This window comes from Tyto alba, unplaced genomic scaffold (assembly GCF_018691265.1).
Source record: "Tyto alba isolate M040663 unplaced genomic scaffold, T.alba_DEE_v4.0 Super-Scaffold_13, whole genome shotgun sequence".
NCBI lineage: Eukaryota > Metazoa > Chordata > Aves > Strigiformes > Tytonidae > Tyto > Tyto alba.
The window spans coordinates 1,751,090-1,768,025 of record NW_024881275.1 but is presented as its reverse complement, the minus strand read 5'-3'; the positions used below and the strand labels follow the sequence as shown (position 1 = coordinate 1,768,025).

At 34.6% G+C, this 16,936-nt stretch overlaps 1 protein-coding gene across 5 annotated transcripts in view; it reads right to left on the bottom strand.

The window, feature by feature from the left end:
* The window catches only part of KIAA0825 (KIAA0825 ortholog), a 252,615-nt gene that overhangs the window by 122,409 nt on the left and 113,270 nt on the right, over positions 1–16,936 (bottom strand). For 4 of the 5 annotated variants that reach the window (XM_032993075.2, XM_032993074.2, XM_032993077.2 and 1 more), the window contains 4 exons: positions 10,450–10,638; positions 8,661–8,894; positions 6,563–6,971; positions 2,507–2,663 (listed from right to left, as the gene is read on the bottom strand). In XM_032993075.2, the coding sequence (XP_032848966.1) occupies positions 2,507–2,663; positions 6,563–6,971; positions 8,661–8,894; positions 10,450–10,638 (989 nt within the window). The remainder of the gene's footprint in view (positions 1–2,506; positions 2,664–6,562; positions 6,972–8,660; positions 8,895–10,449; positions 10,639–16,936) is intronic. The other variant, XM_032993078.2, reaches the window with a different exon arrangement.

Genomic DNA, 16,936 nt, shown 5'->3' with positions numbered 1-16,936 from the left:
ATTTTTTCATAAAGGCACTGCCTTCCACGCACATATTTTCACCAGATCTGTAGGCAGCTCGAATGTACATATTGTAGACCCTGAAAGGGTCATGTTTCAAAAATGTGAAAATAGATAGAAATTAAATCACGTTTGTAAACATGTGAGCTATATCCTCACTATGAGACTGGGCATGAAACCAAGTAGACAGTATTATTGAGCCTGACAGCTCAGGAGAGTTGGTTACTCTTTGGTAGTCATTAGTCAAAAATACTTCTAAAAATGATTATGCTTTTTGATAAATACATGAAGGACTGGAGGCTGTTTTGAATTCTACAGTCTCTATTAAAGATCTTTACAACATCATAGCTCTATTTCCAAATACAGCTTCCAAGAATCTGTATCCCTTTTCACCTGCTTTTCTAAGGAAAATTATCAAGAACAACAATTTTCTGTCTTGTCATTTTGTTCTCTATTCACACACAATTATTAAATGGTGTAGCATAAAAATCTCCAAACTAATTTTAAGAACATGATCCCTTGATAGTCCAAGGAATCTCCAAACAAAAGGATGGACCTTTGAACAGACAATCAAGTCTATTTCTTGGTTGTCAGGCACACTAAACATAATGTAAGTTCTGAAAAATAATACTGAAAAGTGCATTATCGTAATACTATGCTAAGCATTAAAATGTTTTGCAATGGGTTCAAAGGCAATTTGAAGTAACATGGTTAAGTCCTTCTGTGAGTCAAGCTGGTCAGGATTTTTTTTTTTCTTTTTTTTTTTTTTTTGGAAAACAAGACAGTTTTTTCCACCGAGAAATGTTCTATATTTAACAAAGCTCTTACTCGCTGCAGAAATTCAAGGAGAGACACCTGGGATATGGCAAGTCAGGCTGAAGTCCCTCTTCCACCTAATTCTCTTACCTCCTCTTGGAGCTGCTCCACTTTGTATAAATAACCAAATACCCACAGGAGTCAGATCTTGGATCAGGGTCTCCAGAACCCAATATGGGCATTCTACCCCTTCAGCTAGAGTATGAGTCTATTTTTGCCCCTAGAAGTTACAGAATGGATTTTTACAGCAATTTCTACAAGGCGAAACAACTCCATCAGGGGAAAAGGACAGAGTTCTGTGCTGGTAGCTAATGGTCTGGTGGAGCGGGGAGTTAGCTTGGATGTGGGAGATACGGATTCAATTCCCTGGTCTAAACCAGGCAGAATAAAGATTTGAGCTAGCGTATCCCATCCCCTAGGTGACTGCCCTAACTACTGGATTATATGCTATTTTCGGAGGTCTTGCTCATCATCTTTTCCTCACTCCGTTATACTTAGAGTAATCCTGAATGTGCTCCAGGTGAAAAGGTTTTGTTTGAACTGTATTACAGTAATAATTTTCACTTCACTTCCTGAACCATTTAATTGTTTGAAATGAAACTTGAAAAGATTCTGTATTATATTAATATTAGGTTGCCATCTCAACATACATGCTTACATTGCTTCTAAAGCTTCCAAATGCAGATGCATAAAGGTTGCTTTTAAGCCTATACTTAAGAACTAAACAGTTGATCTGATTTTCAGAAGCACAGTACCAGCACTGAGCTGTTCTCTGTTGCCTTCATACAGACATAGCTGCCTAACCGTTGGGTTGGGGATTTTTGCTATAATTTTTTTTTTTAAAGAAAAATCTTGGCCTATGCCTATATTTGCATTATTTTGCATTTTATTATAAACACTTCTGTACACTTGCAATGATCTTAACAGCACCTGCTTATGCATTCAAGGAATAGTAATTTAGTAATTAAAGCTAATAAACAGAACTTTCTTAATTAAGCTGTGTAGATCTGTGTTATCATACAATTTAAGCAAACCTGTGTTTATTTCTATGTATAAAATCAAAATGCTTTTGGTAACTTGGGGCAATTTAGTACAGCCTTAGAAATAATGAGATAATTCTTTTACATTGCCCAAATTTCATGTGCAGCAAACAAATCTGAATTTGTTTACTGTAATTTCGAAAGCACTTTAACTGAACAGAGTTATCTAGATTAAGTAAGGTTTTCATGTGGATGCATTTACTTCCTCCGTACAGCTGTAGGGTTTGTTTGGTTGGTTTTTAAATCAGGGGAATTGATTTACCACATTTAATTTTACTTCCTGTAACAGTCAATTTTTCAATAGCCTTGCTGATCTTTTTTTTTTTTTTTTTTTTTTTAATATAAATTTTTTTCACTGTGTGCAAACTCCTAAAATGTATCTATGGTCTCGAATATGAATCTGAAGGAAGTTTATGAGCCATACTACTGTTTAAGTACATAAATAAAATCTACACTGTTTCCCATAAAGTAATCTTTTCTGTACAAATGCAGAAAAGCCTAAACTGAATGGATTCTATTACAATACAATATAGGATTTCATATTGACTTTAAGAAGCATTATCACCTCCTTGACTAACCCTTAGCTGCCAGCAGACGCTGCCTCAGGCCAGTACACACCTAATTGCTCGGTAAAAAGGCCGTTTCCCTACCTCATTGAGCCGGATGATGTGATAAATTTGCCTCAGGTACTCGCTGCCACCTGGTTTGTGGCAGATATCCAGGACCATCATGTTTATTTTCTGCTCAGTGAATCCAAGTGCAATACCTCCTTCCCCTAACGTTGCACCTTCTACTGTGACTGAGGCACTAGAATATAGAAAAGATGCAAATATTCTTAAGTTAAATTTCTAAAAATCAAACACTTATACAAAGTCAGTTAAAACTACATGCTAAAAAAACTTACAAAGATTTGGCTTGCACAAAACAAATGTTGCTGTATATGGACCTCATAAGCCTTTATACAAATACATAATAAATGCTAAATAACATTTTGTTATTATACAAATTTTAATTATTTTAGTCTGAAAGATGAAAACATAAAATATTCTTTACCTTAAGGACATACAAGTAGCAAATATTTTTTAATTTTCTTTTCCACTAGAGAAGTATCTTTGCTACCAGAAATGGTATTTGCATTCGATCTTTTGTACATTTTTCTTTGCCTGTCGCTGCACATGTTAAAGCCTAATTAACATGTCAGAAAGGTAGCCATTACTCTAAGTATAGGTTAGAAGTTTTAAATTGAAGTCTTTTTCTTCCCATTGGTGTGGTGGTAACCATTATAAAGGTACCTATTTGCCACTTGTTGCACTTTTTGCCCTGTACTGTTCCTTGGTTTTCTTCTTAAAAGTATTTATGTGGTGCTGCTACAGAAACATCTGAAGTTTACAGGCCCAAATGACATGAAAAATATGCATTCAAAACTCTGACCACTGTTAGAATGATGTCTCTTCATACAATCATAAATTACCAGCTCTGTACTTGTTTAGTATTGTACATTGATAAAATATTAAGAAAAAAATTAATAAAACGAATTATTTTCCTGAGATAATATGCTGGCACCTTGACACATGTGTCAAGAACTTGAAAGGCTAACAGAATATATTATCCCTTCTACAGTCACCTCCGGATTAATTTAAAATATACCAAAGAAGCATTTTGAATTTTAAAAAAACCTCAGTATTTTAATTTTTTAGAAGTAAAACCAAAAAAACCCCAGAATACTTTGGTACAGTCAGCTGTAAGTTGCAGTTTACTGTTGAAAGTGTGCCATGATTACAAAGTTAGTTCTGCTGAAAGTTGCTGTTTGACCTGCAAACTCACTTAAATGCTACACAGCTGCTGGACATTAAAGCCAATATTGCTTCCACATGCAGCTCCAGAACGTCCTACAGAGCAAATAGTTTCAAAATATAAACTATAATTTTGTACTTTGCTGAATGGAAGTAAGCGATACTCTGTTATTATGGTTTATTTTACAGAAAAGCTCCAAAGAAATTGATCTTTAAAATTAAAGCACGCTTAAGGCTGATCTTTCAATGCCACATACAGGCACAACCTGAATTTCTTGTCAAACTTCTTAGCCACTGACATTGAAAAAGTTGAGGACCTCTGACAAAGGAGTGTATCAGTGTCAGCACCCAAATTGTATCCTTTCCTGTCCGTCACTGTGCAGGTGAAGCAGATGATTGGATTCAGTCAGCGCTGTGATTAATGAGTTCCTCTCTGGATTTGGGACTGCCTATCAATCATGTCATTAGGAAGAATGTGCCCTGAAAGAGACAGACCTCAGCCAAGGAATAACTGCATTCATCTTAATCTGTATATGCACCCAGCCAGCCAAGTCAGGGTCACCATGATGAAAAACAATAATCTTCAACTCAACAAATTACTTTGCAAAGACAGACATTTCTTTTCTTCTCGGGAAGCGTGTTCTTCAGAATCTAACGTGACTGTTTACAGCTCTGGTGCTACCATAAAGTGAAGGTAATTTTAATGAATAGTAATGCTTTCAGGCAGTACACAAGACAGGCAATGCGTACGACTGCCACTTTCTCAACCTTCCACTGAAGATTATTTTTCTAAAAACTAAGCTAAATTTGCGTGCCACAATGGAAGAACCTACCTAGTATTTAGATTTTTTATGTAGCTAGCAGGTCTGATAAGAATAATGTAGCACAAAATCAAGCTTATAAATATCCACTGCACTTCAAAGATGTTTCCACAACTGTGTAGGTGAATCCCAAATAAATTTTTGAAATGTATGGTTTTTATTTTCTTCCACATACTGTATCTATTAGAAGTCTATAAACATTTATAAATAATAATATATATGAATGCATGTACATGCAATTACCCATAAAATCCTTTAATTATGAAAAGGTTATACAGAACATAATTTCACACCAACTTAGATTTTCAAATATAATCATTCCTATTTCAAACAAATCATGCAAACTTCACAAGCCTCCTTTTGAAAGATCTGCTTTTAGTTTAGTGATTATGTGACCAATACTTAGTTTAATTGTTATTTGAATTTCAGCTTTAATATATTAGTTTTATAATTTGCATTTATAATAATAGTTTATCTCTACATTAGATATCTCAGCTATTTATTAACTACATTCTTTTTTTCCAACAAATTGAATCATGATATTTGATCATAAAATGGAAAAATGACATCTATGCTTGAATTGTATTGCAGAAATCCCACTGAAGTCAGGGGACTTAATTTCATAACTGCATCATATAACTACCCACTTGGAGAACAGGTAATGCATTCTTCAGTTTATTAAGCTCAAAATTAGGAGCCTCAGTCACAAAATAGTTCTCACTTTGGTTGATACTACACAGACAGAAAACAATTTTCCCACATTCCTACAGTCTGATACCTGATGGATAATACAGAATTTTTGCTGTATGTTAGAAAAGAAAATGGAGTAGCATATGAATTTAAAATTCTCAGCTTCAGAAGAAGTGCAAATACTAAAGTTTTAGTTTTTAGAGTTTATCCACAATATTGTCTTACCCTGCATTTGTAATTTTTAAAAAATACCTATTCTCTCAGTGACATTAGAAATTGTATTATGGAACCATTCTGCTAAGTATCAATTTACACATTATCATTATGGGGTTTTTATTCTATGACTCTTTCAGTTGCTGGCATCTGGCTTCAATCTTTTAATCACTGGATTAGAGCTTGTAAATTAGTATTAAATGGAAATATAAAGATTACAAAGGTCAATGTCAATGAGCATTTGTGTGACATTATTACTGCTTAGTGCTACTCATGTTAACTGACTGCTCGTAGAAACAGGATATCGTCCCTTAAAGCACTGCTTGAAGTCTGCTCACTGTTATCAGTGATTCTGACCTACAATAGCCATATCCTTTGTTTGTATGGACAATTACTGTCAGGATAGCAATGACTGCAACCTTCAAGAATACTCATTAAAAAAAAAAAAACCAAAACAATCTCACTTGCAGTACTCAACAATTTAATTCAGTAAGTCATGTAGCTCCAATAAATCTAATATTGGAAAGCTGATGAATAGTATTTTTACGGAATGGTACACAACTTCAACATTAAAACAGGCTGGATTAGGAACACATTGACACGTACACAACTCCTTGAAAAACCATTCTAAGGATTTAAAACACTCAAACCTTAATGTCAAATCTGCAGGGAAGGTTGGTATTTCCTCAGAAAGGCACAGCAGGGTACTCTCCTTGTCCTGTTTTGATATATCCTACTTGCCCTCTGGGTTTGTTATGTTTTAAAATGAAATATGCTTACTTTTTAATCACAGATGAACACTGAAAGCTTTTCATAGTCCCTCTTAATTTAACCACCATAGCGAAATTAATTTATAAATAAATCGTGGTGCCTTCTAGTCAGTGTACCTGTTCACATTCTTAAAGATACATCAACTAAACTGTCCACATTTTTGGATCATCATGAAAATATGAAATCTCCAAGTACAATGAAGATACTGTTCTGATGAAACAACCATGGTTTACTGTTTCAACAATGCTATTAAGTGGCAAAAACATTCTATAAACCCATCAATATTAAGGACTAACTCATTTCATATAAAATCCCTGTTCACCTATTGTTTTTTAAACTGAACAATAGCCATGTACATGCCAACAATCCAGTAAAATAAAGAACAAACAACAGCATTTGAAAAATACTACGTACTTACCAGTCTGTGCTCAATTTTCTTGCCTTCAGCAACTGGCTTTCAATCCAGTTTGGTCTTTGCTGTTCAATGCTTTGTATAACCTTCTGGGTCACTTGCTTAGGACCACTTTTCTGTTTTCCCATAATACTTTCTAAGCACACACGAACTAAACTGAGTTTTTCTTTGCTCCATCTGTCAAGTGTTGCACCTGTTAAAAGTTCTGCAGTATTTCCATCCTCAAATATCCGACATATAATTACAATCAAGTTCCAGACAAGCAGGCCAGCTTTCTTCAATTCAGCAAAGTTTCTTGACATTTTTCTCTCAGCCAGAAAAAAGAAGTACTTAATTGGGGGAGGCAAACATGCAATCACTGTAGGTAACTTGCTGATTACAATAGATACTGCCTGAGCTGCAAGCCTTGTGAAGCCTTAAAAAAAGAAAGAAAAGAAGATATGATTAACATTAACATTCTAGTTCTATCACAGCATGCTTCTGAATGTTGTATGATAATTTCTAACTTTCTTTTGTACTGAAAATGGGAAAAAGCTTAAGTACTCAACACTCTAGCTTGACTTCCATTGTGCTTCCTCCACATAATCCCACGAAATCTAAACAATAACATGAATTAAAAACTGAGAACCTAGAAATTGTGGAATTCAGACTGTGACTCTCTTAACAATTAGTCCTACTGTGCACAGTTATTACAGAATAAATGAAAAAGACAACAACCAGGTATTCTGAATAGTAAAAAAGTTGTCTTCAAAATTGTAGTGTAATGTTTTTTCAACTTCACAATTGGAGCATTGCACTAAGTGTCTCAGCATATTGCATACATTCATAATCTTTAGTTTTCTATCAATCCCTTTCAAACCTATAAAACTTCAGTTTATCAACTTTCATGTAAGCATGCACACTAGCACTGCATTTTAAACATTTCAGATATTAAAAGTAGCTATGGAAGTAACTACAGAAAATTTGCTGCTTAAAACCCAAGACATATCTAAAATGAAAAAAATTGTATCAAAATGTGATCTACATCATGGAGTCAAGATTCAAAAAAACACCAAAACAAACCCCACACAAACCAAGGAAACCCCTGACTCATTGCACCTGTATTCTCAACTTGTTTAAAAAAAAGAAAAAGAAAAGCCAGCTCTGTTCTAGGTGCCACATAGCCTATTTAATTTCTCATTAAGTCTGAGCCTCACCTCTCTGCTTGCATATCAGTTCAGGCTTAGTGATAGCCTAGAATAGCCACACAAATTCTAGATTAAAGTGAGATTGCAGTGAGCACACTACTGCATAAATGTGTCTTAACGTGCTGAGAAGAAAATATATGGAAAGAAAGAAGGGATTGGTGCCCAGGCTTGCCCACAATCTACATATTCAAAACTTCATGCCAGAATATACTACAGTGATATTACTGTACTGAAAATAATCAGGTAACATTGTGGTGGCAATAAATTTATGGTGAAATGTTTCCAAAAGCTAGCCTTTTGAAATGGAGGTTTTAGGCACTGAAGACTATGAAAATATATACCAGAAATAATCTTTACATCAATTGCTTTCAAAACATCTCATATTACATATATAATTCTTATTTCTTCACTAACTGTTTCAACAACCAAGCAGTAGCAAATTCCATACCAGTTTCAGTGCTATTCATACATAAATTGCTGTTGTAAAGTTGGGATGAATAAGTAGTTATCATTTCAGACATTTAAATTTAAACAATCTTGACTGAAAAGACGATAACTAAGAGAAGAACTGGTTACAGCCATTAAGACAAGAGCATAAGACATTATGCTTTACTCTGCCTTGAATCCCATCTTGCTACTTCTAGATGCTGAAAATATTTTTCAGTACTATTATTATCAGTACTACAATACTGATTATTTTAAAAAGGTTGTTTGTGTATGCCTGGGTGTAAGCCTCAAGAAAGAGGTACTGAATTTTAATGCTAAGTACTTTAAAAAAACACAGGATGCTTGGAAATTGTTTTGTTTATTGTCAAACTGCATTGTTCATGAATTATAACTTCAATTTTGATATGTACTTATTAAAGGGGTAACAAGCTTTTACGGCAAATTTATAAAACAGTATAAATTTCACCCACATTTCCCAGACTCTTTCCTCTTCATTTCCTGAGGAGTGTAATTCCATTCCTTTGGAACCGTTTTCAGTAAACTTTCAAGAACTATTTGCTTGTGCTGGTACATTCCATAGTTTTCTGTTGCCTCCCATGAATGCATCAAAGAAATCATCTGCTTCACTATACCCTTGACTGAATTAATCAAAGTCAACTTCAAGCATCTGATAACCTCTGGCTCCAACTCACCACAACTGGAAACTTCAGAAGGAAGAATTAATAAATATTCAGTAAGTGTAGTAATTTGTGTAAAACTGTTTCAGAAAAAAGTGTTTCAGAATTCTTATGGAAAGAAAAGTGAAAACATTATGATTCATAATAACTTAAGCCTCTTGGTCTGTTACAAATTAAAGAGAATATAAAACAGAACAATATAGCATCTTGTACCATCTTAATACAGTACTGACAAAAAAAATACAATTTCATTTATTTCCATCATCTTCATTTCTCCATCAATATATTTCTAAAAATTTTATTTAAGGTAACTGATGTCTTCCTTTTTTTATGGAGTACATTTAATTACTTGTTAGGCATCAATAAGGCAAATGGATATACCCATTTTCTTCTATTTCCTTGTCTTAATAGTATTAATGAAGTTACGTTTATTGGATACCGAAACTGTTACACTAGAGAACATCGAAGGAAAAAAAGATATTTTGAAAACAAAAATGCATACAAATAATAGTCATCAACAGAGACATAGCATGTTATCAGAGATTGTATGTTGAAAATAGACCATCCTAAATACAGTTATTGACATTACAACAAGTATCAATCTTCTCCACATTCTTAATGTCACGGAGAATTGCAGTTTCCTCACTGCCATGGAGCAGCAGTTGTCAGGCAGAGTGCTGCAGGACGTATCAGAGGTGTCTTTTGATGTGTTGGGTCCTTCGCTCATACTTTTGCTTGTCTGTACTTTCTGCTGATCTAAGTTTAATTCTTCTCTGCATGGCCTTTCTGGAAGCTTCCATGCAATATTTCGGTATTTTGCTTCCTCTTACAACTTAGACTTCTACTTTTTGCAATCCTCTATTTCTCTTAGGAATACCTGAGCACTTCTACCACCACTATTTTCTATTTTGTGATATTTGTAATTCTATTTCCCCTCTTACATTCTCTCATTCCATTTTCTTCCTTTCTATTTTTTTTTTTTTTTTTTCCCTGATCCTTCCAGCATTGTAGTCATCAGTTGCAAGATCACCCTTCTAAACCTCACCCCTCCTTTCTGGTTGAATACTGTTTTTCCTTGGGGGCAGAGTTAGCTGCTCTAACTGTGAGTGCAGCTCTCCCTCTCCATGGAAGTTCAGGAGCCTGTCTGTCTGTTGACAGCAGAGTCTATATGCCCATCAGACTACATCTGCCTCAATAGGAGTCCCTCCTTTTATTTTTCGTATTTAATCATTTCGTACTTTTAAATCATGCGAAGGTCTGCAGCTATTAAATACACAGAGACAGAGAATATGTATTGGTAGAGAGCTACAGAAACATCTGCTGCCAGCCTACTGGTAAGACAGACACCAAAGGAAATCAGACTCCTGGTTGACCACACTGCTCCATAACCTCTGCTTTCTTCAAAATTTTCACCAATCGCACCATGACCTGGTTGCTCAAAACACTTCGATTATACTATAATTTAAAAGTAAGCGACCATCAGTTCATCTTATGTATTAAGGTAAAAATAATATGTGCTATATGTCTGAAAACTAACAAGATTTAACATCAGATTTTAAATACTTATTAATAAATTAAATACCTGTCATATTGTATAAGTAATTCCACAAGTGCTCTTTTTCCATGTAGGTCTCAAAAGCAATGCCAAGAGATTTGGGTGATAAAGTGCAGTAAGACAATACTGTGAAGATTGTTTCAATCAGAGTAGGCTCTCTGTTATTTATCTGTTCTAGGAGAGAACTTTTTTCATCACGATTCAATACTTCATTTCCTTCAAAATAAACAAAAACATGGTTACAATAATTTCCAAGTAATTCAAGTTCACGGTAATAGATAGTATTAATCAAAACAAACTGCAAACTATATCTGAATAATATTTCAAGCAATAATACTTACAGACACTAAAATCTGATCTTTCTCTGCATAATGACACTTGACTGTCTTCCTGAATTATATGTAGTCATTATAAAAAAAGACTGAAACATGTTTACAAACTATGGAATATGCCTATTTAGTTCAAAATGCACTCAGTATATAATTGGAACTTCATTATTTACTAAATATTAATCAGAAGTAAATTGTACTACTTCTGTAGAATCAGTCAAAAGGTTATTACTGCTTAACTCCTCTTACCAATATATGTCACGTGAAATAACAGAACTCTATTTAATTAAATAAAATAAAATAAAGTATCAGCTGCATACTCCCCAAAATAGGTTGTCTTTGTTTTTCACCATAAGATGAAACAGAGAAGGAATCAGTTCTGCCAAACAAAATCTCAGCCCTGCTAAGGCACAAGATACTTATGTTTTTAAAGACAACTAGTGATTTTCATAGAGTGGTAACAGATTACATAACATGTATTTCTAAATTTTTTTCATAATCATTATAAAACATTCTCCTAGCTGAAAGGTAATGATGTGCTTAAACCTCTTTGAACCAATGCAACTCAATGGCTTCGACCCGTGCTAATGTCAAGGACCTCAGCTTCCCACATTTTTGTGGAATATGCTTTTGATGTTAACAGTCATAACAAATGACCAGAGACAGAATCAATGAAACACATTTTATTTTAATTTCTAGTTTGCAAAACTGAAAGTTTCTGTTAAACTCATTTAGATAAAATCATACTTGAAAAATGTAATTTTCTGATGCCAGTTTGGCTGCCCTTATCTTTAGCAACCTGTGAAAGAGAAAGATGGGAGAGACTAAATTTCTAGGCTGAATTTTTCTAGTGGTTCAAACAGCCTTCAAAATCTACCACAGTGGAAAATTGCTGTTTTCCACCCAGCTCTGAATGACTTGGGAATGTAAAATTCAAAAATCTCATTTTACTCTCCTCTGAATTACTACAATCTAATTCACAGATTATTGTAAACCATTCAGTCTGAGTAGTGTGCAACCTTAATAGAAACAACCCATAGGATGTAGAAAGCTGAAAAACAAGATCAGTGATTTCATAACCAACAAGCTGTGGGTTTTCTTCCTAAGGCAGGAGACAGATCAGCAATAAGATTTTTTTTTTAGTCAGCTTTTTTCTTATGAGTTGAGTGAGCTGGCATATTTTGCTGAGACACCTTCCAATGCCAGATGCTTCTGAGTGAAGAATCAAATGGATTCTGCTAATTCGCTCAAACCAGTGATATGTTGTCTAATAGGGATATGACAAAGAAATAACCAGGAAAGCAGAAAAAGCAGTTCAAAAACAAAAACCCAGAGGTATTCAAATTGTGAGATGAAAATTTGAATTGAATTTTGATTATATGTAAGTATTTTTTTTTAAATTAATTTAACCAAATTCTAGGGATGAGGATTTGCTGAGATTGTAAATATTATGTAAACTGCCTTTCCTGAACATGATGGGAAATTGCTTTGTTTAAAGGGGCTTTTGACTTGAAATGAAGCCTAAATTTGCTTTGTGATTGTGCCATATGGAAATTCTGAGTCAGAACTTATTAATAACTTTTGTAATCAACTTAGCGCTACCAACACATTTAGAGAAATAGAAGAAAGTATGAAAGAATTCTGCAGGGGCTTGTATCTTCTTATAACTAGTGTATAATACAAATCTTGTGCTTTTAACCTTCACAAAGCCACTGGGAAACCACTCTGAGGCTAAACATAACAAGATATGTAAGCTTCCACCAGCTTTTTCTTGTTTTACCCTGTCCTGGTTTCAGCTGGAATAAAGTTAATTTTCTTCCTAGTAGCTGGCATAGTGCTGTGTCTGAATTTAGGGTGAGAATAATGTTGACAACACATGGATGTTTTAGCTGCTGCTGAGCAGTGTTTGTACTAAATCAAGGACTCTTCAGCTTCTCTTGCTGCCCTGGCAGCGAGTGGCTGGAGGGCACAAGGAGCTGGGACGGGCCACAACCGGGACAGCCAACCCCAACCAACCATGATATCATGGTACTCCATACCATATGATATCATGTCCATTATATAAACTGGGGGGAGTTGGCTGGGGGACACGACGACTCGGGGAGTGGCTGGGCATCGCTCAGAGGGTGGTGAGCAATTGCATTGTGTATCACTTGGATTTTTTTATATTTTATTAGTATAATTATCATTCATTTTCTTCTTATTATAATTATCTTCATTTTCTGTCCTCTTAAGCTGTCTTTATCTCAGCCCATGAAGTGGTTTGTTGTTTTTTTTTTTTTTTTTTTCCTGATTTCTTCCCCATCCCACTGAGGGCGGGGGGGGAGGGAAGGAGTGAGCGAGTGGCTGTGTGGTGCTTAACTGCTGGCTGGGGTTAAACCATGACATACCCTGAAGTAAATATTGCCCCTGTTGTAAGAATGTCTGACTCTTCAAAGCTCAGGCTGAACTGTGTTTTCTGACTGATAAATGGGCATGGATCATAACTATTGTAGAACATTTTTGGTTGGAAGGGACCTTGAAGGATAATGTCAGTTGGTTGAAAGGTTTAGCTAGCTGATCAGTATAGCTGGTTAAATATTATGAATTAGGAGTCTACAGAAAGATATGTAGACTTCTCTTGCCTTAGAATTTTTCTTTAACTTTTATTAGCTTACCTGTCATAACATTAGTTTGAACTCCAGTGCAGCCTTCTTGTTAATCATCACATAAGAACAGTATTTATATGATAGGCATCATACTTATTGCCCACTGATGCTTCCCTATATTTATTTCTCTTTTTTCCACTCACTGCATTTGTGTATCAAAAGCTAATCTGTGAAGGGAATCTAAGGCTGCTATAGGTAGCTCAAAGGAGATACTCCTTTTCATTTTAGCAGGACTTACATCCATACATAAATATGGCTATATACTTATCTTAGGTACCTGTTAAAGAAAATCTGCTATTTGCTATTTCCATATAGCATAATGTTCCATAAGCACAGAGGATGCCAAAATATATAAAAAGTTATGAATATTATTAATATATATCTTTATAAGAAAATTATGTATCTAGTGAATAACAGCTACGTACTAACCAGTCACAATGAATCATTCTTCCTATGACAAAATAATGCACTTAACCTCTTGGGATAGTACCATGTATTTTAAAAACATATCTTCAGAGAGGCAGGCTTACAAGTGTAGTTTATCCATATTTCTTTTTTACTGATAGAAACACCTCCCAGTAACTTGCTGGCATTATCACACTCATCCAGCTCTTATCTGCTACCGGTTTAACCATGAAATGAATCTTCCTGAATTTAGAAAATCTTGTTACTGACTCTAGATTTCTCCTTCCCTGGTGAATCCTTACAAGACAGACAAGCTATAAACAGTTATGTTGTCTTTTTTGACCAAGAGAGGTAGTCAAAATTCAAATTTATACATGCTGTTTCATTTAGGAAGAGAAACGGAAGCTGGAGCAAGTTATTTCTGATACAGTTCTTTTATTTGCAAAGAGCATAAAGCTTCTGCTTTCTTTATAGTTTATATCACAGCAGCTGATGAGGATATAAAGAATGCAAAAAGGATATATTTTATTTGTTTATAGAACCAAATCTTTCAGCAGACACTCTATACTACTTGCTTCTTTGCACTATATTCTCAGTGCTCCTTCTGTCACTGGGTTTTTTTTCTATTATTTTTCTGTATCTGTTCTGGTAGATCATTTTACTCGTCTCTCATAGAGTTGCACCTCTCCAATGCAGTCATTCTCCAGTCAGTCTTGACAGCTAGAATCTATTGTAACTTTGAATATGACTTCATTTTGGCAGAAAGTCTATTATTTTAGTTTTTAATTCCAAAAAGAAATTTTAGATCATATTACTTCTATCCTGAATGAAATGCCGATCTTAACGCTACCCATGTCTATTTAGTAAGACCCAAATAGTAATATCCCCTCTATTAGCTGCTGCCTGTAAATCCAATGAATCCTAAATTTGTGACAACTAAAAGCTCAATGCAAGACAAAAAGACTTAAACAAACTTTGTATCACCTGCTCATAAATTATTAACATATCAGCCAACTACTTCTGTGCCTATATATTTATGTGTCACAAATCCCATAGTGTTTTACTCTCATTCAACTCCCTTCAGAATTTTTTCTCCCTAAATATTTCATTTTCAACTATCTGAGAAGAAGCTTCCTCTAATGAATCCCTGGGTAACAGCTTCTGTGAAATCTATTTACCTGTGTCAAATAGAAAAAAATCATTAATATTGGAATACCTCCAGCACTGACTTTATGGGATAGTATGCTGAAACTGTGGCATTGTGGAAGGCAAAATTTGATGAGGCAATATTGAATTTAGTCCTATGGCCTTTGTATTACTCCATGTATTGGGCTGATACTGAACAGGTTATCCTCTTAAAATGTATTCTGTCTAGAGCTCTACAATAGGAAGAAGTTCCTACCAGAAATGATGAGGTCTCTGAAAAGCTATCCGTATGACCATCTACCCCAGTCACAGAGACTATCTTCACACTTTGTCAAGAGGAGGTATATGACTCCTAGCAGGGCCCTATTACAGTCACAATTGGAAACTCCTATTCAATAGTTCAGACATTCTATAAAATCTGTTTACTGTTTTCTCTAGTTATCACTGGAAAGCCATCAAAAGAATAGGATATCTGATTAAGGTCCTTTTTCTATTGATCTTTCAGCTAGAAGTACATCATGCCAGTAAACTCCTCTACCATTTTAACACATAGGTTATGCAGGTATAGTATCCAGTAAATTTACTGGTCAGATGGATATGCTGAGGAGATGCCACTTTAAAAATAATTTTCTAATCTTTTGTTGTTAGGCTACCACGATACAGTTTGCTGTCATGAAGAAGGTAAGAAAACTTCCAGCTGTTCTGAAGTCTGTACTCACAAGCTGCATCCTGATGATCCACAAATATCTGGAAGAGAGAGCTATCTGCAGAAGCATATAAATTCCTCTAAGAGACTTACTTGTGCTCTCCTAATGAGGACAGTGTTGCAGATTAACCCCTACATTTTGTGAAAAAACCTGCAAGACTGTATTTCCCCAAAATTGTGTGTGGTTGAGCCATGGGACTAGCACAGTTGCTGGTTTTTGCAGCTGCCTGATAGACTGCATCTCAGGATTATTAAATCCAAGAAGTTATTACTGTAGTACAAAAGTACAAAAATAATGACCTTCAGGTACTTGAATTAAAAGATTTAAATTGTTATACAGATTTAGCCAATAACAAGATTTTAGTGGAGATGGCAATTTATTTAAAAATGTACATTTTCTTTTATAATAAATCACTGCTGTTGCTGAAAGTTCAGTCTAAGTGACATCAGTTGGTAAAGTTGCCACCTTTCACTGTTCTTTCAGGGTAATTTACAAAAAATCAGTTCTATTTACCTTTAAATACTTAAAATGTATTAAATTTAAGGAAATGTAATTAAATTTAATGAAAAATTAATTAATAAAATTAAGTACTATTTAATTAGTTCTTAAAATTTACCTTAAAATGCCACACTATACATTGTTGCAATTAAAGAGCTGCTTCACAGTGGGCAAAGAATTGAAATGGGGAAAAAAAAAAACAAAACGTTTCCACTCTACAAACATATTTTGAAGTAATTTCTCTTCCCCAGAAAACAGTTTCTAAAAGTACAGTCTTAGAAAACTCTTCATATTTATTGGTGTCTAGGGAGCTGGCTGATACTGCAGCACTGTTTTATTTTCTCAGTGGAAATCCTCCCTTCCCCACCCTCCTTATGTGTGCAAGGTAAATTATCTCTTTTTGAAGCAACTCACATTTCTTTGGGTCCAATTTCAGATCTGCAGCCTTAAACTTATCACAGAATATTTGCAAATGTTACTATCAGTTCTCATTTCAAAGTTTTAGTGGTGACCAGGATATCATCTAGGTTTAACTGTACAGGTTACACAATACCCTCTTCCATTAGTCTCTCAAATATGCACTGTGCAAGCCAAAAACATTAGGTGAAACTGCCAATGGCCTTGTACTGCTGTGAAAGCAGTTTTCTTCCAGTTTATCTCTACATGCCAGTATTCACTTTAAAGTTGTGTGTAGAAAATGAAATTTAATTCCTGTAACAACTGGAGTCTCATGTATTCATTGTAATGAATAAGATTTTTTTTTTTTTTTTAAAAAGGAATA